The sequence below is a fragment of the Bubalus bubalis genome, chromosome X, assembly GCF_019923935.1.
Source record: "Bubalus bubalis isolate 160015118507 breed Murrah chromosome X, NDDB_SH_1, whole genome shotgun sequence".
Lineage (NCBI taxonomy): Eukaryota > Metazoa > Chordata > Mammalia > Artiodactyla > Bovidae > Bubalus > Bubalus bubalis.
The window spans coordinates 74,171,537-74,197,100 of NC_059181.1; the positions used below are offsets into that span (position 1 = coordinate 74,171,537).

General features: G+C 40.6%; 1 protein-coding gene across 1 annotated transcript; it reads right to left on the bottom strand.

Moving 5' to 3' along the window:
• Positions 1–964: 964 nt before the first annotated feature.
• LOC102410709 (non-histone chromosomal protein HMG-14-like) lies at positions 965–15,670 on the bottom strand. Its single transcript, XM_044936483.2, has 2 exons — positions 15,475–15,670; positions 965–1,834 (listed from the first exon to the last, which is right to left on the bottom strand). The coding sequence occupies exons 1-2, from the start codon at positions 15,668–15,670 to the stop codon at positions 1,476–1,478; spliced, it is 555 nt and encodes a 184-aa protein (XP_044792418.1). The 3' UTR covers positions 965–1,475.
• Positions 15,671–25,564: the final 9,894 nt, after the last annotated feature.

The window sequence follows — 25,564 nt, forward strand, 5'->3', positions numbered from 1 at the left end:
ATTGATCTTTGCTATTGTTTTATTTTTGCTTTGATCTTTATGGTTTCTTTCCTTCTACTAGCCTTGGGTTTTTTTTTGTTGTTGTTGTTCTTGTTTTTCTAATTGCTTTAGGTGAAAGGTTACTTTGTTATTTGAGATCTTTCTTGTTTTTGAGGTAAGATTTTATTGCTGCTAGCTTCCCCATGAAGCTACTTATGTTAAATCCCATAGGTTTTGTGCTTTTGTTATCATCTGTTTCTAGGTATTTTTTTAATTTCCTCTTTGAGTTCTTTAGTTATCTCTTGGTTATGTAGCAGCATACTGTTTAAACTCCATGTGTTTGTTCTTTACAGTTGTTTTTCTTGTAATTGATATCTAGTCTCATGGTGTTGTTGTTGGAAAAGATGCCTGATATGATTTCAACTTTTAAAAAATTACTGAGACTTGATTTTCAACCCAAAATTGATCTCTTCTGAAGAATGTTTTATGTGTACTTGAAAAGAAAGTGTATTCTGCTACTTTTGGATGGAATGTCCTGTATGTATCAACTAATTCCATCTGTGCTAACATGTTGTTTAAGGATCATGTTTCTTTATAAATTTTCTGTCTGGATTATCTGTCCATTGGTGTAAATGGGATGTTAAATTCTCCACTATTATGGTGTTACTGTCGATTTCCCATGTTACGGTTATTAGCATTTACCTTATGTATTGTGGGCTTCCCTGGTGGCTCAGCTGGTAAAGAATCCACCTGCAATGCAGGAGACCTGGGTTCAAAACCTGAGTTGGGAAGTTCCCCTGGAGAAGGGAAAGGTTACCTATTCCAGTATTCTGGCCTGGAGAACTCCATGGACTGTATAGTGCATTGGGTTGCAAAGAGTTGGACACAACTGAGTGACTTCCACTTTCACTTTCACTTTATGTATTGAGGTGCTCCATAAAATATTTAAAATTGTTATGTCTTTTTCTTGGAATAATCCCTTGGGTATTATGTAGTGTCCTTCTTGTTTCTTGTAATATATTATTTATTATAAAGTCTACTTTGCCTGACGTGAGTATTGATACTCTGGCTTTCTTTTGATTTCCATTTGTGTGGAATAGCTCTTTTCATCCCCTCACTTTCATTCTTAAGTGTCCTTAGGTCTGATGTGAGCCTCTTGTAGATATCATATATACATATCTTGTCTTTGTATCCATTCATCCAGTCTGTGTCTTTTGATTGGACCATTTAATCCATATACATTTAAATAATTATTTATATGCATAATCCTATTACCATTTTCATAATTGTTTTAGGATTTTTTTTTTTGCACTACTGATTCCGTTAAATTAAAAAAAGCACTTGCACTTTAAATGGATGAGGTAGGATTTCCACCTTCTTAAAAATACTACTAGAGCTACTAAAAAAATTTGCATTCACAAAATAATTGATAAAAATATTCCTCTGGATTGTACGAAAAGGTAGACAGGGACCCCCTGATAGACTTGGGTGTGATATTAATCACACATAACTTCTTTCTTTCCTGCTCCATCAGAGGCTGGGCTCTTCTTGTTTTCATTCTCTCCATTTGATGCAAGTAAATCTTCAGTCTCTTGGTTGGCCACTTCCACCTGTTTTCCCATTGCTCCCTTTTCCCCTTTTGTTTGCACTTTTCTATCTGAAGATTTATCCTTTCCTGCCACCTTCTTTGGCTTTGTTTCCATTTTGACAGGAGTAGATTTAGTTGACAACCTCCCAGCTTTCCTCTTGGGCACCTCCCCAACTCCCGATGCAGAGCTGACCTTCCTCTGGGGCACCCTGGCAGTAGAGTTGGCACGTGCTGGGAGTGTGGAGAGGAGTCTGGAAGCTGGTCTGCCTGACTATGGCTGCTCTTTCCCTTGCCTAAGCATCTGAACCCCTCATGGGACCTATTCTTGCTTCTTACTGTTTTATTCTCTTTCCTTTCTGCTATTCCGATTGAGTGACTTTTACTACCCTTGTCACCCAGATCACCAGTTTGTTTTTTTGCATTCTCTGACCTCCTGCTGGTTTCCACTAGTGTATTTTTTGTTTCAGTAAATGAACTCAAAAATTATAAATCTTTCTTTTTTGTAGTTTCTAGCCCTTTGCTGAAGGAGGCTTACAATTCACCTAGACTTTCATTGATTCTCTCATCGAATTCATCCAGTTTTCTATTGAGTCTGATTCTGATGAACACCTTTACGAGTGTTACTCTGAATTCTTTATCTGATAAATCTCTTATCTCCTCTTCATTTAGTTATTTTTCTGATATCTCCTCGTGTTTGAAAGATATTCTGTAGTTTCTTCATTTTGCCTAACTCGTTTGTTTCTACATATATCAGCTTCATTTGTCACCCCGCCTTAAAAGAATGGACTTATGTAGGAGGTGTCCTATAGGGTCCAGTGGCACAATATCCCCTGGTTAACAAAGCCAGGCATCCCAGGGGTATCCCCTCTGTGGGCTGCATGTGCCCTCCTGTGATGGGTGGACAGCAGTTGTTGCAGGTGTTCTGCAGGGTGAGGTTGGTCCCCAGGCAGACTTAGATGTGGCCACTGCAGGTGGCCTTAGTAGGTTGAGCTGGCTCCAGGTCCAAATGTCTACAGGATCTGGCTGAAACTGCTGCAGGGAGGGGGTGTTGGTGCATAGGCCTGGCCTCTTGAGTTCTCAGGGGAAAGCAGGGGCAGGGCAATATCAATATTATTTAGGCTGATGGAAACTCATATAAATGGTGCTCACCAGCACCAGGCCAACTACGTGGAAAGAAAGTAAAAACAAATGATGTCTGCCAGTACTTCCATCTGGAAAGTTCCACTGGACCCCTGCCCCTCTGTTGCAAGCCCTGAAATTACTCAATGACTCTCCTTCTTGTATGGCTCAGGTGCTTTTCAAGCTGCTCCCTATGTAATGGGCTTTGGAGTGAGTGAGTTTCTACATGAGTCTTTTAAGAGTGGAGTCTTTTGCCTTTCCCACAGCCCCTAGGCTCCCCCAGAAGTCCTGCTGGTTTTCAAAGCTAGCTCTTATGGAGGCTCAGCTTCCCAGTACAGGTCCCCCAGTCTGATATGGGAGTTGAACCCCTGCTCCTCAGGGGGTACCTCTGCAGTTGTGATATCTCTCCTCTTTGTGGGTTGCCCCACAGGAATGTATGTGGGGGAGGGGACGGTTCTCACCAGACCAGGACTCTGTACCTCCTACTTTTCTCAGTGTGGCCTTTCCCTTATACCCTTAGTTGTATAAAATCTGTTGTGCTAGTCTTCGGGTCAGTTCTCAGAGACAGTGGTTCTATATGTGGTTGTAGTTTTGTTATGTCCCTGAGAGAAAGTGAGTGCAGGATCTTCCTACTCCACCGACTTGATCTGAAATTTGTACAAGGCACAAACCTAAGCACTTGACTGAAACTAAGTTCAACCTAAATGAGGGCTAGAAGATGACTCTGGATCCGGCTCTGCTGCCCCTTGAGCAGTCACTTGCACCATCACTCAGTTTCAGTGTCTCCAATTCCTGGATATCTAGACCTGCCCTCAAGAGATCTCAAGGGAGTAGCAGAAAGAAGTACCTTTACTCCATCAGAACCTCTCAGATGCCAGACCCAGAAAAACGAGACCAAGAGTGATTCTATCACCTTTCAAAGCCGGCCATCTTCAGATCCTGTTTTTTTTTTTGTTTTTTTTTTAAAGCATTTCCTTCTCTGGTATTTCCTGCCTAGAGAAGTTCTTTTAGCATTTTTTGTAAAGCTGGTTTGGTGGTACTGAATTCTCTTAACTTTTGCTTCTCTGTAAGGTTAGTGATTTCTTCATTGAAACTAAATGAGATCCTTGCTGAGTATTCTTGGTTGTAGATTTTCCCCTTCCATTACCTTAAATATATTCTGCCTCTCCCTTGTGGCCTGCAGAGCTTCTGCTGAAAGACGAGCCCTTAACTTTGTGGGAGCTCTCTTGTATGTTATTTGTTGCTTTTCCCTTGTTGCTTTTAATATTTTTCTCTGTGTTTAATTTTTGTTAATTTGATTAATATGTGTTTTGGCATGTTTTTTTTGTGTATCCTGTATGGTACTCTCTTCACTTCCTAGACTTGGGTGACTAATATCTTCAAATATTTTCTTAGATTCTTTCTCTTCTTTTGTGACTCCTACATTTCAGATGTTGGTGTGTTAAGTGTGTCCCAGAGGTCTCTGAGTCTGTCCTCAATTCTTTGCATTCTTTTTCTCTATTCTGCTCTTCAACAGTTATTACCACCATTTTATCTTCCAGCTCACTTCTCCATTCTTCTCTCTATTAGGCTGCTATTGATTCCTTCTCTGCTGTGCTGTGCTTAGTTGCTCAGTCATACCTGACTCTTCATGACCCCATGGACTGTAGCCCACCAGGCTCCTCTGTGCATGCGGATTCTCCAGGCAAGAATATTGGAGTGGGTGGCATGCCCTCCTCTAGGGGACCTTCCCAACCCAGGGATTGAACTCAGGTCTCCCGCATTGCAGGTGGATTTTTTACCAGCTGAACTACCAAGGAAGCCCTTGATTCTTTCCAGTGTATTTTAAATTTCTGTTATTGTGTTGTTCATCACAGTTTGTTATTTAGTTCTTCTAGGTCCTTGTTAATCATTTCTTATATATTATCCATTCTATTGTCAATATTTTGAATCATTTTTACTATCATTACTCTGAATTTTTTTTTTTTTCCAGATAGATTGCATGTTTCCTCTTCGTTTATTTGGTCTTGTATATTTTTACTTTTCTACTTTGTCTGCAAGATATTTTTCTGTTTTCTCATTTTGTCTATCTTACAGTGTTTATCTGATCTCTGCCCTGGTGGGTAAGGTTACTCCAGAAGCCTGTGTAGGCTTCATGGTGGGAAGGACTGATACCTGCATTCTGGGTGGTGGAACAGAGTCTTTTCCCTGTGATGGGAGGATCATTTCAGGTGGTGTGTTTTGGGATATCTCTGGGCTTAGTACTCTTTTAAGCAGCCTGTCTGCTGATGGGTAGGTTTGTGTTCCTGTCTTACTTGTTTTTTGGCATGTGACATCCAGTGGTGGGTGCTACAGCCAATTGGGTGGAGTCAGATCTTGGATTTGGATGGAGGTTTCCCTGAGATCTCTTGTTGACTAATATTCTCTGGGGCCAGGAATTCTTTGGTAGTCCAGCATCCTGGACTTTGTGCTCCCACCCCTGAGGCACAGACCTGACTTCTGTTTGGGGAACAAAGACCTTGTAAGCCACTCCTCTTGGCAAAAAAAGGGGATTTTTTTTAAAAAGTGACAAATGAACCCCCAGACAAATGGTAGAAGTAAAATCAAACAGAAACAAAAACAGAGAAACATACACCCTCACACAGAAAAGAATTAAAAATAGAACCAAAGAAAAAAACAAGAGAACAAGCAGACAAATGAAACCAAAATTGAAATCAAACAATTAGAAACAAAACTAACAAAACAAAACCAAAGCAGAGTCCCAAGTGATGAATAAAGCAATGATAACAAAAAAAAGAAGGAAAAATGTATTTTTTAAAAAAGAAAAAAACACACAGAACAACATAGAAGCAAAGAAAAGATATAGAAATTTTAGAAGAAAGCAATGAAAGGTCTACACGACTTTGGTCTGGTGATGAGTTTTAACACACAACACTAAAAGCCAATCCAGATTCAGTTCACTTAGAGTCCACATGTAATTTACAGGCACTGTGGAAAGGTTATATTAAGAGACAATGTCTTCTGTGTTGTGGATGACATTTTCCTCCTAGTGTCACATGTGTCATTAGGAAATTCAGCCCCAGTCAGCATGGACATGACCCCATGTTGTCCTGAATCCAAAACCCCAGTGAGTGCTAAGGAGTCTGAGCCCCTTTCCACAGAGATGCTGACCTGGGACTCCCAGCTAATCCTCTGGTGGTGCCCTTTTATTATATCTTTAGAACAGTTTCTCAGAGCTAACTGAGTGACTATATACCAGGTTATAGTCCTCACTAATTCCCCAGATAAAACATATTTCTTAGCTTTTAGATTGTGTTTCTGTTTTTTTTTTTCTTCCAGTCAACAGACCCAAAAACAAAAATCAGCAATATACCTTTTCCCTCCACAAATCTATGTCTGATCTAATTTATGATGTGAAAGAAAACTTACCATTTGAAATTGAAAATCCACTTATGTTTCTTCTGATTTTAAAAACTACTAATAAGTAAGAAGAAGGAAGATCCTTTATGGTATGATTTCAGTGTACAGTGACAAAGCACCATTTTCCCCAAAACATCTTCCTCTATTAAACTTCTAATGCTCTAATACCTGTTAATTCATTCAGCAAAACACTTATAGTGTCTGCTATGTGCCAGGCAAATTCTTAGAAACATGAAAAACGTCAAGGGCATCTTCTGCTGGCAAAAGGGGGTTATGAATAAGCACTTGGAAGCTGATTTGTAGGTAATAGAGGAGGAGAGTGAAAAAGGGTTATAGCCAAGAGAAGAAAAAGTTCAGAAAGGAGAAAGTGACAGATTTTCCTGATTTCTCAATTGTAATCCCAATGGCAACATTTATATGTCCCATTCACTGCTCCAATTAACTAGTTCAATTGGTGATCTTAACCAGCTGGTACCCTACTTGGCTGTAGGAGAAAATTATTCTGGAAAAAAGTAATATTTTACATTTCCATTTTCTTTACTTTTGGGGTTTTGAAATGATTGTTGAACAGGCAATTTGTTAGTTTAACTGATTTAAGGTAAATTAAATTTAATTCAGTAATTATTCACCAATGTTTTTAACATGTAACTGATTCAGCACACTTGTTTTGAACATGAGAGAGCAGGTAACTATTTTGGCATAGTTTACAAAAGTTTTTCTCCAAGTTTCATTTGTTTCTAATTTCTGACCACACATTAGGGTATATATGTTTTGTGAACCAACTTTGAATATATTCAAAGATCACTGGTTACACATTATTGGCATTAATAGCTTCCCACAGGACTGGCACTGGTTTTACCAGCAATTTTTACATGATTCCTGAGACCAGTAGTCAATGATACCAATATTTCTGGACCACACTAATAAATAAAAATACCCTGCAGTAAAAATCTCACAGCCTCAGATGGCAGACATTTGAAGATTAGAAATTTGCTTTCTAAATCTTTACTCTCTACTTGCTGCTGCTGCTGCTAAGTCGCTTCAGTCGTGTCCGACTCTGTGCGACCCCATAGATGGCAGCCCACTAGGCTCCTCTGTCCATGGGATTCTCCAGGCAAGAATACTGGAGTGGGTTGCATTTCCTTCTCCAATGCATGAAAGTGAAAAGGGAAAGTGAAGTCGCTCAGTCGTGCCCAACTCTTAGTGGCCCCATGGACTGGAGCCTACCAGGCTCCACCGTCCATGGGATTTTCCAGGCAAAAGTACTGGAGTGGGGTGCCATTGCCTTCTCCGACTCTCTACTTAAGTAGATAATAAACAAATTCTTCCCCTGGGACATAAACAATTCATTCCTTAGTAGATTTGATACCATAAAGATTCAAATAAATTTAAAAGTATAATCCGGGTATTGCCTGGCTCTCAATGGACAAAGGAGACTGGTGGGCTATAGTCCATGGGGTCTCAAAGAGTCAGACATGACTGACCGACCAAGCACAGCATAGTCAATGGTTAGGACTCTGCACTGTCACTCCCAATGGCCCAATTTCAATTCCTGATTAGGTTACTAAAAAGACCCCATAAGCCACATGACATGGTCAAAAAAAAATTATAATCACAATACAACATGTCTCTAGACTGTGAAATATTATCTTGGTTTATGAGTGGCGTACTATTAAACATTTTAAACATAAGATCACAATCATAGTGATAGTATATTTTATGTTATGATTTTTAGTGATGTTAAAGTTGTCAATTTACAATATACTACCTAAGAAAAATACTATTGGAACCAAATCAATTTTATAGATTAAGTTTTATTCACTTGAGAATTTTTAATCAACAGTCCTTGAAAATAATCCCCTGCTAAATTAATCTGTTTTGGAAAATTGTGATGTGCTGTAAGGGGAGAAATATATTTGCTGAACCTGAATGTAAAATATTCACATAGGAAACCAAAAGATTCTAGTTTTATTGAATGGAAGATTTTTGTTTAGACAAACTAAAAATTAACTTGAAATGATACTATTTATTGTACAATAAATATTAATTTATTGTACAATAAATTAAAAAGTCCAATATTAATCTATGGACCTTTTAATTAATTAAAAGGTCCAATATTAATCTACGGACCTTTTAAGAATTCTACCAACTTTTATTAGGAATACACTTTCTTCTCCAGGAGGATCCCACATTTCACCTAGTTGTCCTGTCTTCTGTGTCTACTCTGGTCTGTGACAGTTTCTCTGTCTTTCCATCTTTCATGACCTGGTCATGATTAGATTGAGATTGTGTATTTCTGTATGAACACCACAGAGGTGACATACCCTTTTCAATTCATCATAAAATATCGTATACAGCTCATGCTAATTTTGATCATTTGGTCTGACAGATTTCTACCCTGTATTAGTTACTAAGCCCCCCTCTTCTATCTAATATACATCTTGTGGGAGAGGATCTTTGAAATTATAGAGATTGTTTCTCATCATGATTTTGCCCAAAGAGTTTAACATCCATCTAAGATTTTTGCTTGCAACAGTTATTTACTGTGATATTTGCCTAATGGTGACTTAAAAAAAATTTTTTCCCCTCATTTCTTCTACATGTATTGATTGAAATTCTTCTCAAAGAAAGAGGTATTTCTTCTTTCTCTTTTAATTATTTATCCAATCACTTATTTACATAAGTATGGACAGAGGAATATTTTATTCAATGGGCTATAATCCAATAGTATCATTATTTATTTTGTTGGTCAGATTACTTTAGTTTTGGCCATTGGGAATCTCCTTCAGGCTGGCTGCTCTGTACCTATGACATACCCTCTTTGTTTATTGAACACTTCCTTCCTTTCTGGGACAACAAGATTCTCCACACTAATCTTTTATATTCACTGCCCTAGACCAAGAATCAGGAATTTCTCCATGTAGTCCTGGTTCCTTTCATTAGAAAATGGTAATTAGAAATCAAGGTCTGTAAACTAGGTGTACTCATTGTTACTGGGGTTCACTACTTCTAGGTGCTTCTTGGCTCACAGATCTATAGTCATTTGGGTATCTATCCTTTCCATACACATTAAACAAGATATGAGTTCATACTCATGTCTTTGGCTTTCATCTCCAATTCCAGTTCAACACAACAGGTTTCATTCTAGCCCTCTGCCTTTTCCTATTTGTAACTTCTTTCTCTGACAATGAGAAGTTTGTCTCTCATTATCCACAATCTTATATATACATAGTTTCAGTTTATTTTTGGACATATATTTTATTGTATAGATTTTTTAAAGTGCAATGATAACATAAGGATAGGAATGGTTTCTGTTACAATAGGATTAATATAAGGAAGCAAGATTGGGAAAAGCTCCCTTCTTGACTGCATGAATCACATAGACAGATGTCTCATGTTGTGGATAGTATTCTCTCCTTTACGTGCAATGGGATAACTAAGTCCCATTTTCTAGGTTTACAGGAAAACAATATGGGGGGTTTCCTTGTTCTCCCACTCATCTACATGGTAATCCATCTACCAGTAAGACTGATGCTAAATTATTATAATAACAGTAACAACTAACAATGCCACACATGATTTCCTGTGCAAGGCACTATGCTAATTGTTCTACATGCATTTAACCTTTACAATAGTCCCCAGTAATGCAAGATTATAGTATTCTCTTTACAATTTGCTTACTAGAAAAGTGAGGCTAAGGAAGGTAATATACTCAAGATCACACAACAGAAATGGTCACACAGGTTATTTTGATTTCAGTATTAGCACTCATTCATAATTTTGTATTGCCTCACTATAGTAAAGCACATTGGTGAGAAACAGAAGTTCAGTAGCTATAGAAAGAATGCTACCAATGGCAAATTTTTCACAGACCAATCCTAGTGTTATCAATAGCTTAAGCTAGTGTTCATCATACTATTGTCTAAGGATTACTTGCATGAGAATCACTCAAGATGTTTGCAAACAATACAAATTCCTAGGAGAAAGCAAGAAATGGTGGAGGAATAGAAGAACATGAAATTAATCTCTCTCCACAAATGCACCAAGAATACATCTACAGATGGAGTGATTCACACAGAGCACCAGCTGAACTCTAGCAGAAGACCTCAGATACCAACTGGGTAAGATGAAAGAAAGAAGGGGAAAAGAAGAGGAAAGAAAGCAGGAGGGGACCTGCACTCCTAGGGGATGAAGCTAAAAGAGCAGAGAGGTTCTCAAATCCAGGGAAACCCCCTCACCCACAGGATACTAGTTGGGACAGAAGAAGGGCATCTGAGGCTGTCGAAGGAGAATTAAACAGGAGGAGAATGAAACAGGCAGGACAGAGTGAAACCTATACAGATGGTTTGCACCACAACCCTGCATGTCCCAACCTGGGACACATGTCCCTCGGTCGGCATGGAGGCTGGATGTTGGAACATGGTGATTGGAGAGTGAACCTGGGGAGAATACTGCTGCTGAAGGCAAGGAGACAGCCTGAGGGAGCTGGAGTGAGGAAATTTGCAACTGGAAATGCTTGTGGAGGAAATTAAGACTGCCATAGAAGCAACGTGCCATTAATCAGTAATGTGGAGAAGATGGAGCCTCCATTGCAGCCACTCTACAACCTTGCCCTCTCAGGAACTAAGAAAGGCCCCCTCTGGCCTTTGGGCTGGGCTTCTCATAACTACAGCCGATGGAAACAAGAAGAAAATACAGCTCTCAGAATGGGAGAAAATATTTGCAAACAAAGCAACTGACAAGGGATTAATCTCCAAAATATATATAAACAGCTCATGCAGCTCCATATCAAAAAAACAAACAGCCTAATAAAAAGTGGGTGGAAGACTTAAATAGACATTTCTCCAAAAAAAAAAAAAAAAAAAAAAAAACATACAGATGACCATGAGGCACATAAAAAGATGATCAACATCACCAATTATTAGAGAAATACAAACAAAACTGCTATGAGGTATCACCTCACGGCAGTCAGAATGACCATCATTAAAAAAATCTACAAACAGGGGCACTCTCCATCCTCTTCTGATGTCTATGTCAGAAGCTGTCTCTGTCCCCCTTTCACTTTAATAAAACTCTGCTACACAAAAGCTCTTGAGTGATCAAGCCTGGTCCTTTGTCCTGAAGCTAAATCTTCTTTGGAGATCATGAATCCGACATGGTTCACCATAAGCTATCATCTTGGGGGCTCATCTGGGATCTTCAGAACAGGGTAAGGACAATCAGAGCTTTACCTCACCTGTTATTTTAGTCTACACATGTTTCTCCATATACTCTGCTAACTCTAAGATGTGTCTGTGATAGTTTTTGGTGCAAGATGTCAGATTCGTGATCTCCAAAGAAGATTTATCTTCAGAACCAGGGACCAGGCTTGATCACTCAAGAGCTTTTGTGTAGCAGAGTTTTATTAAAGTAAAGAAAAAGCTTCTGACATAGACATCAGAAGGGGGACAGAGAATGCCCCCCTAGCTAGTCTTATCAAGGCCTTATATATTTTTTCAGACCCACTCCCACAATATACATCTTAAATTAACAAGATTAGAATGAACAATAGAAAGACCTCACCAGACTCACTCCCATAATATACATTTTAAGATGACAGGATTAGTCAGAAGGTTCTTGTTAAGGAGAAACACGTCCTTGAGCAAGATAAATTGTTATATTGACTAAGACAAAGCAATGTAGAAAAAAACATTTATCCTTTTCTCCTTGAGAGCCCCAGACCCCTTTCTCCTCCTCAGGAACCCTGGACTTCTTATAAGCCTACCTAGGAGTTAACTCTCTCGTCCCCCCATTTCTTTTAAGAGAATTATGATGCCAAGGGAAAGGGGTGTCATTTTCATTCCATAAATACTTCCTGCTGTTGAGGGGCATTGCCCCTAAATTGTTGAGGCAACATATTCTCCTAACCTTCATGTTGAGGGTATATGATCCAGGGGCCCCAAGTAATAGTTGGAGGACTCTGTGGACTCATAGGAGCCTGGACAATCATTTGTAACTTAAAAGCTTTCAAACAGTTAGAAACAGACCCTATTTTACAGTTATAGATGTAAGGCAAAAGGGTTATTAAACCAAGTTAAAACCTAATTAAAATTAAAAGTTACATTATGTCCATAGCTACATCAGTCCATCTTAGCATTGCTAGATGTCATCACAGAGTTGAAGAAAGTCCTTTCCTTGAAGCGGAGAAACCCACCATGGGAAGTCTTCAACTGATGAAGAAGGGAGTGCTCTGCAGACCCAGCAATTATGTCAATTATGGAATGAGGTGTAGGAATGAGCCCAGGACAAGAAGGCGTTGTCTTGAGGGTCAAACAGCTGACTGAGGACTTTTTGGAGTCAGCAGAGACAAGACCATATAGATTCTCAGGTTCATCTCAATTCCCGGCTCAAACAGTAGTTTGTTTGATTTAAAGGCTGGGTCAGGAGTTAACCTCCCAAAAATGTCTGTTGAAAAGCTAAAAGCTGAGTCACATAGTTAACTTTAAGGCTTCAGGATCTATGACAATATCTGTGCACAAAAACTATCTGTCATAGAGACAGTCCCTTCTTGTGTGTGTGTGTGTTGGGGGGGGGGGATAGTTTCAGCCCTCATTAAAGCTATGAGTAGAACTGTAAACCAACTGTCCTGTGTTTCCTGAGTTAGCTTACATGGTTGTGTTTTAATAATGTCATTAGCCTTTTCAACTTTTTCTGAAGATCGGGGTCTCCAGGAACAGTGTGATGATATTCTATTCCTAGAAACTTTGACACCCTTTGAGTTATAGCAGCTTTAAGACAGAGCCATTGTCACTCTGAACTTTAGAATTTAAGATCACACTTGCATCATGAGAAGTCAGTACAGTAAAATTTCACCCACTAGTAAACTTATGAGCTTTAAGCATTAGCAAAACAATAGTAACAATGCTTACAATAGTAAGCAATGTGGCCATAACCTTTTTTCAATAGCAAACTAAACTCTTATCCTGTGGGCAAGCTCAAAGTTGGAGCCTGTAAGATAGCAGTTTGAAGGGCCTTAAAAGCTTTTTGAGTCTCTGGGGACCAAACCAGCTAGTCAGCTTGGGCCTACTGAGTCTCAGTTATAAATTTATATAAAAGCTGGGCAAGTTCCCCATAACCCAGAATCCAAAGGCAGCAACAGCCTGTAATGCCCAAGAATCCTCTCAATTGTCTTAAAGTCATATTTGGCTCATTTAGGAATTTCAGACAATAAAGTATAAGGATTAGACACTTATTATTAATATATCTTGAACATATCTAGATTTATCATTTGACATTTTACACCCAAAACAGGAGTGTTGTATGGACTGTTACAGAGAATTAATAGCCCCTGCTCCTTTAAATTCTCAATGATGGATTTTAACCCTTCCTTAATACCTGAGGCTTTAATGGATACTGCTTTTGATGTGAAAATAGGTGAGGGTCTTTGAGCTTGATAAAGACAAGAACAGCATTTTGTGCTCAACCCACAGTTTTTCCATCAGCCCACATTTTAGGATTTATATTTTGTTCAATTAATGATAGAGAACCGGCAGGCTCCATATTCATGAAAACAGAGACCTGGACCTTGCTCAGTATATCCCTCCCCAGAAGGAGGGATGGAGACTCCAGTACGATCAGAAACTCGTGAGAAAACAGCACAGAGTCCCAGTTGCCGCCTAAAGGATGACACATGTAATAATGTTTGGTTCATCCAGACAGTCCCATTTTGGTAGTGAATCAGGAGGAAAGAGGGCTAAGGGCTTCAGTGAGCATAGAGAAAACTGCCCCAGGGTCCAAAATAAATAGACTGATTGACCCTCCCACATTTATTAACAGCCAGTGTTCCTCAGGTGTTAATTACACCTGAGGACTTACACCTGAGGACTGGAACTTGTATGGGGCCTCTGGGCACCTTCAGTCCAGATTGTCTTGAGAGTCTGACCCCTGAGGCCTACACCTTGGAGGGAAGTCTCTTCTCCAGTATGGTCCTTTGCAGACTTGGAGCCAGGTGTGCTTAGATGTCTGAGGGCAATCTTGCTTTAGATGCACCTCCTTTCCACAGTAATAACAAGTCCATCCCATTTCACCTGGGTCCCTCTGGGCATTTTTTCTCAGGCTGTTTCAAGCAGATCTAACAGCCATTCTTGGGGCTTCAGTCTTTTGCCTGGTTCTTTTTTGCTTCTTATTTTCCTCCTTATATTCTCTACCATAATATACCATCTGAGCCAGCTGTAACAGTTTTTCTAAAGACTGATTTGGCCCAAACCCCTGTTTTTGTAACTTACGGCAGATATCTGGAGGTGACTGAGTGAGAAATCTATCTTTTAAGATCATTCCTATTTCTGCACTTTCAAGATAAACATCAGTAAACTTGTGCAGAGCCTCCCATATATCTAGGAATTTACCTGGAGTTTCCTTCTCTCCTGTTCTATGCCAGCCAACTTAGCATAAAGTCTTAGCATGTGCTTGCTTAAGTCCTTCAAGAATACATCCGGCAAAGCGGCTCTGTTATTGGAACCATTTGGCTCCCAATAGGAAGGAGGACTATTCTGTGTTCCCTCTTTCCCCTTGTCTCACATTCAAGCCATTCATCTCCAAAAATAATAGCTTCCCCCAAAACTCAAGTTTTTGAGTCAGGGGTCAGTGTCTGTCCCAAGACATACAATTACATCTCACCAAGTAAGGTCATCAAGTAAAGTTGGTTCTGTAAAGTCTTCTATATACCTTTTGGATCCTTTAAATACTCTCGACCACAACTGGGACTGTTTGAAATTCTACCAAGACTGAGGCAACCCCTCCTAGAAGGGTGTCCTGATTCAACCCTGTTAAGTTGGGAGCCCCAGATAAAGGGGCCAAAGTAAGAGAACAGGAAGGAGCTGAAGGTTTCACATCCAAATCTGTACCTGTAGGACATAAGTCTGGCATGTCTCCCAGAGAGGTAAAGAACAACACATAAGGCACTTCTACCCATTTCCCTTATTTTCTACAGAACCGATCTAGTTGTAAAACAGTAATAATTGAGATCCTTCAATAGGTCAGCATTCCCCATCTTCTAAAGGATACTGTGGCCATTCAGTATCACAGAAGAAGATCAGGCATGTCTTTTTAAGCTCTGGGGATCAAACTTTTCCCAGCACTTTTATTTATTTATTTTTATTTCAATTTTATTTTATTTTTTAACTTTACAATATTGTATTGCTTTTGCTATATAAAAAATACATTTTAAAGAAGTGGTTTTGAAACTGCTAGCTCCCATCTATAAGAGAGAAAAAAGCAGCATCCATAGCCGTGGCTTTTTTCCACTGTAAGTGTCCTTCCCTGCTTTAGATAGGGGTGTAGACAGACTCTCCACCAAAGCTTTCCTTCCCTGGTCGAACTTAGTCTGTCCCTGACTGATGCAGGCATCTCACTCGTCCCTCTTGGTTCTACCACCAAGGTGTAGTGGAGATGCACCAGGGGTAGACCTGATGGCATCCCAGACTGATTTAGTTCCATACCACCAAGACTTTTGTTTGATTTGCCCTTTTCCTCTGATGCCACTCGTGGTGGAGTAGAGTAACTTTTTGGAATGCCTCCCAAGCTAGTATTAGTAGGGGAAGCATCCATTTTTCATGTACCTATGCACATTCTTGAGTACAGTCCTGACTGCAGTAGAAGTGGTGAGTCATAAAGGGACAGACAACAACCAAGATGTCCCTTCTGAGTGTCACCACACTAGTATATGTGATAGCAAAAGAGGTTGTGGAGGGTTGGCCAGGGAGGAAAGAGTGATTTCTGTCCTCAAGCTACTAGGTCCAGTCCTTCCAGTTCATTTCCACAGCTTCCACCAAAGAAATGCCTAAGGAGTTTAGACAGAAGCCAACAGAGAGCTTTCTCTGGTCTGCTAAGAGCTAGTGCTACCAAAGGAAGCAGCCCATTGCATTTCCAATCTGACCAGATCCTAAAATTCCTGATCTGTGTCCTCAAAAACCTCATAGTCACCAACAGTTCTTCTATCCACATAGATAGGAGACACAGCCATGACAAAGACTCACTTTTAGGCCACTGGTCCCTGAGGCAGGCAGCCAAGAGGGTGACCTATAGCCTGAGAGACATTTCTGGAGCTAGAGTTCCACGTCACTCCAAAATGCGCTTTTAGTAGCTTTCTAGCAAGGCTAAGTGCTTCCATATATGGTGTCTAAATAAAAGTACACAATAACAGCATGGATCACAAGTCCATTGAAAGTCTATGATACTACAGATTAGGTTAGTAGTTTTATATTCCAATGCAATTATGAAATTTTCTTAGGAAGAGACTAGGAAAAGCTAACTGAGAAAGGAAAGTTCGGTCCACACAGTTTGCCCATTTCTTGTCGCTCTCCTTGCAGGAACCTTGGGTGTCTCTTGGCATTGGCAAGTTGATATAAACCCTCGAAAAGGCTCCCCCTTTGGGGCTGCCTTCAGTTATTACGAGGCACTGCAAAACCACAGAGCAGGGCTTATCACTTGCTTCATGCAGGATGTGTCATTCATTCACACAAGCACACCATAGAGTTAGTAAAGTAAAGCAGAAAATGGCAATACTGAGAAAGAAGAGAGGCTAGAGCTCTGAGTGTTCTTACCTGGTTTGTGGCCAAGGTTTCTTGACCACAAACCAGCCCCCAAGATGATAGTTTATGGTAAACAAGGTTGGATTCATGATCTCCGAAAAAGATTTAGCTTCAGGACCAGGGACCAGGCTTGATCACTCAAGAGCTTTTGTGTAGCAGAGTTTTATTAAAGTAAAGAAAAAGCTTCTGACACAGACATCAGAAAGGGGACAGAGAATGCCCCCCTAGCTAGTCTTATCAAGGCCTTATATATTTTTTTTCAGACCCACTCCCACAACATATATCTTAAATTAACAAGATTAGAATGAACAATAGAAAGATCTTACCAGACCCACTTCCATAATATATATTTTAAGATGACAGGATTAGTCAGAAGGTTCTTGTTAAGGAGAAACATGTCCTTGAGCAGGATACATTATTACATTGACTAAGACAAAGCAATGTAGAAAAGAACATTTGTCCTTTTCTCCTTGAGAGGCCCAGACACATTTCTCCTTCTCGAGGGCTTCAGACCCTTTCTTCTCTTCAGGAACCCTAGACTTCTTATCAACCTACCTGCCTCTAGAGAAATCTGGATGTAGGTCAGGAAGCAACAGTTAGAACTGGACATGGAACAACAGACTGGTTCCAAATAGGAAAAGGAGTACGTCAAGGCTGTATATGGTCACCCTTCTTATTTAACTTATATGCAGAGTACATCATGAGAAACGCTGGGCTGGAGGAAGCACAAGCTGAAATCAAGATTGCCGGGAGAAATATCAATAACCTCAGATATGCCGATGACACCACCCTTATGGAAGAAAGTGAAGAACAAAAGAGCCTCTTGATGAAACCAAGGAGAGTGAAAAAGTTGGCTTAAAACTCAACATTCAGAAAACGAAGATCATGGCATCCAGTCCCATCATTTCATGGCAAATAGATGGGAAAACAGTGGAAACAGTGGCTTACTTTACTTTTCTGGGCTCCAAAATCACTGCAGATGGTGATGTCAGCCATGAAATTAAAAGGCACTTAGTCCTTGGAAGGAAAATTATGACCAACGTAGACAGCATATTAAAAAACAGGGACATTACTTTGCCAACAAAGGTCCGTCTAGTAAAGGCTATGGTTTTTCCAGTGGTCATGTATGGATGTGAGAGTTGGACTGTAAAGAAAGCTGAGTGCAGAAGAATTGATGCTTTTGAACTGTGGTGTTGAAGAAGACTCTTGAGAGTCCCTTGGACTGCCAGGAGATCCAACCAGTCCATCCTAAAAGAGACCAATCCTGGGTGTTCATTGGAAGGACTGAGGCTGAAGCTGAAACTCCAATACTTTGGCCACCTGATGAGAAGGGCTGACTTATTGGAAAAGACCCTGATGCTGGGAGGGATTTAGGACAGGAGGAGAAGGGAAAAACAGAGGATGAGATGGTTGGATGGCATCACCAACTCAATGGATGTGGGTTTGGGTGGACTCCGGGAGTTGGTGATGGACAGGGAGGCCTGGCGTGCAGCGGTTCATGTGGTCGCAAAGAGTCGGACACAACTGAGTGACTGAACTGAACCTAGGAATTGACTCTTCTTACTTGTCTGTGTGAATATAGAATGAAAGAGACATAGAGAAATTAATATGAAGCTCGTGATGAGCCTCACAATGACTGAAAACAAACCCCAAAAGGGGAGCCGTGTTGGGGGTTTATACAGACCTTCCAATGTCAAGAGGCACCCGATGTCCCTATGAGGGGAGCGGCCAGAAATGGGCAAAACATTTGGACCAAACTTTCCTTCCTTGGTCACCTTTTCCTGGTCTCTTTGACCATTTCATATCTGGGAATTCATGCGTTGGGAATTAATACTACTAATGTAATCTGTCAGATCATAGAGTTTCATTGGATTTGTGATCCATGCCATTACTGTATACTTTTATTTAGGCCCCAGCCCTGGTAGTCATGGGGAACATAGACTTGCTAGGAAGCTGTTTGGGAATGAAGTGGAACTCTAGCTCCAGCAGCGCCTCTCTCTTGGCTGTTTCCATATGGGGCCAGAGTCCCAAAAGTGAGTCCTTGTCGCACCTGTGCCTCCAAACTATATGGATGGAAGTGCTGCTAGAGAGTATGAGGTTTCCGAGAACATAGGTCAGGAATCCCAGATTGGAAGTACAGTGGACTTCTTCCTTTGATAATGTAACTATTAGCAGACTAGATAAAGCTCTCCGGTTGCTTACTGGTGTGGTGATGACTCACTGATTCTACTGTGGTCAGGACTGTACCTAGGAATGTGCACAGGCACACGTAAGATGGATGCTTCCCCTAGTAGTTCTAGCTTCAGAAACATTCCAGGAAAGGTACTGTACTCCACCCCAGGTAGTATCAAAGGAAAAGGACAAATCAAACAAAAGTCTTGGTGGTAAGGAACTAGAAATCAATTTGGGATGCTGTCATGTCTACCCCTGGTGCATCTCCACACCACCTTGATGGTAGAATGAGTGGGCTGAAGGGAACCAGTAAAGCACCTGTGTTGGTAAGGAACGGACCAAGTCTCACCAGGGAAGGAAAGCTTCGTGGAAAGTGTGTCTTCACTCTCATCTAAAGCAGGGAGGGATGCCTCCAATAGAAAAAAGCCATGGCTGTAGAGGCCACTTTTTTTTTTTTTACTTTTATCTCTCGTACAGATGCTAGCTAGCAGTTTCAGACCCACTCCTTTAAAATATGTTTTAAAAAACTGGGACAAGTTTGATCCCCAGAGCTTAAAAAAGGCACTCCTGATCTTCTGTGATACTGAATGGCCACAGTAGCCTTTGGAAGACGGGGAATGCTGGACTGTTGAAGGGTCACAACTATAATACTATTTTACAGTTAGATCTGTTCTGTAGAAAACAAGAGAAATGTGTAGAAGTGACATATGTGCTGTTCTTTCTCTCTCAGTGAAACATGCCAGACTTATGTCCTAAGGGTGTAGATTTGGTTGTGAAACCTTCAGCTCCCTTCTGTCCTCTTACTTTGCACCTGTATCTGGGACTCCCAACAAAACAGGCTGAGGATAAGGGCACCCTTCCAGGAGGGGTTGCCTCAGTCTCAGTAGAAATTCAAACAGTACCAATTGTGGTCAAAACTATTTAGAGGATTCAAAAAGTACATAGAAACCTTTATGGGACTAACTTTACTTTATGAGCTTACTTGGAGAGATGTAATGTATATCTTGAGACAGATGCTGACTCCTGACTTGAGAGCTCGAGTTTTGGGGGAACCTATTACTTTTGGAGATGAATGGCTTGAAGGCAAGGGGAAAGAGGGAACACAAAATAGCCCTCCCCGCTACTGGGAAACAAGCAGTTCCTATAACAGAGTCATTTTGTTGGATGTATTTTTGAAGGTCTCAAATGAGCACATGCTGACTTTAGACTATGCTAAGTTGGCTAACATAGAACAGGAAGAGAAGGAAATTCCTAGTAAGTTCCTAGATAGACTATAGGAGGCTCTCCACAAGCTTACTGATGTTGATCCCGAAAGTACAGAAGCAGGAGTAATTTTAAAAGATGGATTTCTCACTCAGTTAGCTTCAGATATCTGCTGTAAGTGACAAAAACAGATATTTGGACTAAATTAGTCTTTAGAAAAACGGTAGCAGCTGGCTCAGACAGTATACCATGACATGGAGGAGGAGGAAAATAGGAGACAAAAAAAGAATCAGGCAAAAGACTGAAGCCCCAACATTGGCTGTTAGATCTGCTCTTAAACAGCCTGAGGAAAGTTCCCAGAGGGACCCAGGCAAAAAGGGGTGGGCTTGCTATTACTGTGGAAAGGAGGGGCATCTCAAATGTGATTGCCCTCACGTGTCTAAGCTGCCCTTGGCTCCAAGTCCGGTCTGCAAGAGACCATACTGAAGAAGAGACTGCCCTCTGAGGTGTAGGCCCCAGGGGTTGGACTCTTAAGGCAATTGGGACTGAAGCTGCCCAGGAGTCCCCACACAAGCTCCTGTCCTAATTATACCTGAGGAGCCCCGAGTAATAATAACTGTTGACGGCCAATCAGTTGATTTCCTTTTAGACAATGGTACAACTTTCTTCCTCCCTGAAACGCCTGGCCTGCTTTCCTCCCAGTTCACTGCCATTATGGGGCTGTCTGGATGAGCCAAACACTATTACTTCAGTCATCTGTTAAGCTGCAATTGGGACCCTGTTCTGTTTTTCACGTGAGTTTCTCATCATGCCGAAGTCTCCCTCACCCTTTCTGGGGAGGGATATACTGAGCAAGGTCCAGTCCTCTGTTTTCATGAATTTGGAACCCTCTTTTTAACTGAACAAAATGTAAATTATAGAGTGTGGGTGATAGAAAAACTGTGGGTCTAGTATAAAATGCTGTTCCTGTCCTTATCACACTCAAAGACCCTCACATATTTCCACATCAAAAGCAGTGTCCAAAAAAAAAAAAAAAAAAAAAAAAAAAGCAGTGTCCATTAAAGTCCAAGGTTAAGGAAGGGTTAAAACCCATCATTGAAAATTTAAAGGAACAAGGGTTATTCATTCCCTGTAACAGTCCATGCAACACACCTATTTTGGGTGTAAAATAGTCAAATGATAAATGGAGACTTGTTCAAGATATATGAATAATGAGTGCCTAAACCTTATACTTTATTGTCTGAAATTCCTGAACATGCCAAATATTTTTCAGTCATTGATTTGAAGGTTGCTTTCTGGAGTTAAACCTATTAAATCATCCTCTGCCTATGACTTTATGACAGTTAAGAGGATTTGGGGGCATTACAGGCTACTGCTGCATTTGGATTCTGGGTTATGGGGAACTTGCCTGGCCTTAATATAAACTTATGGCTGAGACTCAGCAGGCCCAAACCAACAAGCTGGTTTGATCTCCAGATACTCAGATACTTAAAAGCTTTTAAGGCTCTTCAAGGTGCTCACTTGCAGGCTCCCTCTTTGAGCTTTCCCAAAGGATAAGAGGTTAGTTTGTTACTGAAAAAAAAAAAAAAAAAAAAAGGCGGGGGGGACAGCTATGGCCACATTGCTTAAGGGTAATTGCTGCAATTGTTTTGCTAATGCCTAAATCTCTTAAGTTTACTAATGAGCAAAATCTTGCTGTACTGACCTCTCATGATGTAAGTGGGATCTTAAACTCTAAAGTTCAGAGCAACAATGCTCTGTCTTTGAAGCTGCTGTAACTCAAGGAGTGTCAAAAGCTCTAGCAATAGAATATTACTTACACTGTTGCTGGAGACCCCAATCTTCAGAAAAAGTTGAAAAGGCTAATGATATTATTAAGAGACATCTGCATAAGCTCATTCAGAGGGCTCGAACTGCCCCTAAGAAGAAGGGACTGTCTCTACGACAGACCGTTTTTGTGCATAGATACTGTCATAGATCCTGAAGCCTCAGAATTAACTATGTGACTCAGCTTTTAGCTTTTCAACAAACACTATGAAAATTCTGGGAGTTAACTCCTGACCCAGCCTCTGACTCAGAGAAGCCACTGTTTGAACCAAGAACTGGGGTTCTGATAAAAACATTGGGATCTGGGGGACAACACATTGAGCCCCTCTGGGAAGGCTCTTACTATATGGGCTTGCTGCTACTGACTCCTAAAAGTCCTGAGCCTGCCATTTGACCCTCAAGACAATGCCTTCCTGTCCTGGCTCATTCCTACACTGCATTACACAATAGACCTAATTGCTTGGTCTGCGAAGCGCTCCCCCTCCTCATCAATTGAAGGCTTCCCATGGTGAGTTTCTCCACTTCAAGGAAAGGACGTTCCTCAACTCTGCAATGACATATCTAACAGTCCTAAGATGGACTTGTATTGGCTAGGACTGGTATGGGCTCCCCTGATAGCTCAGTTGGGAAAAAATCTGCCCAAAATGCAGGAGACCCCAGGTTGATTCCTGGGTCAAAAAGATCCACTGGAGAAAGGATAGGCTACCCACTCCAGTATTCTAGGGCTTCCCTGTGGCTCAACTGGTAAAGAAACCGACTGCAATGCTGGAACCCTGGGTTCGATCACTGGGTTGGGAAGAGCCCCTGGAGAAGGGAAAGGCTACCCACTTCAGTATTCTGGCCTAGAGAATTCAATGGACTGTATAGTTCATGGGGTCACAAAGAGTCAGACATGATTGAGCGACTTTCACATGGTGGGTTTCTCCACTTCAAGGAAAGGACTTTTCTCAACTCTGCGATGACATCTAATAATCCTAAGGTGGACTGGTATAACATATTGTACCTTAACTATGGTCATAATGTGACTTTTAATTTTGATTATGTTTTAACTTTGTTTAATGACTGTTTTGCTGCACATAAGAAAGTAAATGGGTCTATACCTGGTGGTTTTTTACCTAATGTTTATCAATTATGGGATGAGGTCATATGGCTAACTCATGAAAAGGGTCGGCTATTATCTAATGCTCCTATGTGATGGGAACAAATAAAATCATCCCCAGAAGTTAGCTAACAACTTAATTATAATGAGTTGGAAACTAATTGGAAACAATTGGGATTTTTGCCTCAAGAAACATGCAATGTAATCATTTCCATGCTTTCCAATCCCAGTTCAGGTCCTTCTTTTGCCTGGCCAGGCACTGATTGGGACTTGATCCCTCAATCATGCTGGCTTGCTCTAAATGTAACCTACTGGGTATGTGGCTCTTACCTATGGGTGTGGTTTTCCCCTGGCTGGATAGGGCGATGCACCCTAGGTCTAACTTTTACTCATTGCTTCATATTTTCAGAACTTCCAGAGAAGCCTGATAATTTGCCACACCTGAAAACTCTTTGGACAATGTCTGTATTTCACTGGAATGACTGTCTGCCTGAAATATTCTTTCCATCTCTGGGAACTACAGATGTTATGCTATGAACTGATGCTCTGACTAACTTTACTCAATGGGCTTTACAAGATTCTCAAAAAGCTATTTAAGGCCTTAATGCTAAACAAATACAAATTAGAAAAGTAGTTTTACAAAAACAGATTTGCCTTAGGTATTCTAATGGCTGCACAAGGAGGAACTTGTGCCATTATTCATACCCAATGTTGTACATATATACCAGATATGAGCACTAATGCTATTCACTTTACTAAACACATGAACAAGATGATTCAGGCTACGGGTGCTCCTAAAGCCTCAGTCACCTCACTTTGGGAAACCTTAACTAGCTTCCCATGGTGGAAAACTATCTTAATCATAATAATTCTAACTGTTCTGTTTTTACTGTTTGCTCCCTGCATCTGTGACAGTGTAAATGGATTTGTTTCTAAGCATCTGAAAGCTTTTAAGTTACAAATGGTTGTCCAAGCTCCTACCAGTGCCATAGCCACCAACAACTGTTACTTGGGGCCCCTGGATCAAAGAACCTCAATATGAGAGTTAGAAGAATATGTTGCCTCAACAATTATGAAAAGGCAAAATGATAAGATTCTGAAAGAAATTCCCCAGGTCAGTAGGTGCCCAATATGCTACTGGAAATCAGTGGAGAAATAACTCCAGAAAGAATGAAGGGATGGAGCCAAAGCAAAAAAAATACCCATCTGTGAATGTGACTGGTGATAGAAGCAAGGTCTGATGCTGTAAAGAGGAATATTGCATAGGAACCTGGAATGTCAGTTCCATGAATCAAGGCAAATTGGAAGTGGTCAAACAAGAGATGGCAAGAGTGAATGTCGACATTCTAGGAATCAGCGAACTGAAATGGACTGGAATGGGTGAATTTAACTCAGATGACCATTATATCTACTACTGCGGGCAGGAATCCCTCAGAAGAAATGGAGTAGCCATCATGGTCAACAAAAGAGACCGAAATGCAGTACTTGGATGCAATCTCAAAAATGACAGAATGATCTTTCTTCGTTTCCAAGGCAAACCATTCAATATCAAAGGTCTATGCCCCAACCAGTAACGCTGAAGAAGCTGAAGTTGAATGGTTCTATGAAGACCTACAAGACCTTTTAGAACTAACACCCCAAAAAGATGTCCTTTTCATTATAGGGGACTGGAATGCAAAAGTAGGAAGTCAAGAAACACCTGGAGTAACAGGCAAATTGGGCCTTGGAGTATGGAATGAAGCAGGAAAAGAAAAATAGAGTTTTGCCAAGAAAATGCACTGATCATACCAAACACCCTCTTCCAACAACACAAGAGAAGACTCTATACATGGACATCACCAGATGGTCAACACCAAAATCAGATTGATTATATTCTTTGCAGCCAAAGATGGAAAGGCTCTATACAGTCAGCAAAAACAAGACCAGGAGCTGACTGTGGCTTAGACCATGAACTCCTTATTGCCAAATTCAGACTTAAAATGAAGAAAGTAGGGAAAACCACTAGACCATTCAGGTATGACCTAAATCAAATCCCTTATGATTATACAGTGGAAGTGAGAAATAGATTTAAGGGCCTAGATCTGATAGATAGAGTGCCTGAAGAACTATGGACAGAGGTTGGTGACACTGTACAGGAGACAGGGATCAAGACCATCCCCATGGAAAATAAATGTAAAAAAGCAAAATGGCTGTCTGGGGAGGCCTTACAAATTAGCTGTGAAAAGAAGAGAAGTGAAAAGCAAAGGAGAAAAGGAAAGATATAAACGTCTGCATGCAGAGTTCCAAGGAATAGCAAGAAGAGATAAGAAAGCCTTTCTGAGCGATCAATGTAAAGAAATAGAGGAAAACAACAGAGTGGGAAAGACTAGAGATCTTTTCAAGAAAGTCAGAGATACCAAAGGAACATTTCATGCAAAGATGAGCTCGATAAAGGACAGAAATGGTATGGACCTAAGAGAAGCAGAAGATATTAAGAAGAGATGGCAAGAATACACAGAAGAACTGTACAAAAAATATCTTTGTGACCCAGATAATCACGATGGTGTGATCACTGACCTAGAGCCAGACATCCTGGAATGTGAAGTCAAGTGGGCCTTAGAAAGCATCACT

What these genes read in the sequence shown, in the direction of transcription:
- LOC102410709 (XM_044936483.2), bottom strand. Translation starts at nt 15,670, where the DNA reads ATGGATGCTTCCCCTACTAATACTAGCTTGGGAGGCATTCCAAAAAGT. An exon ending in GGTAGAACCAAGAGGGACGA is followed by an intron (nt 1,835 to 15,474) that starts GTGAGATGCCTG and finishes AGCCATAGTCAG; the next exon opens with GCAGACCAGCTTCCAGACTC.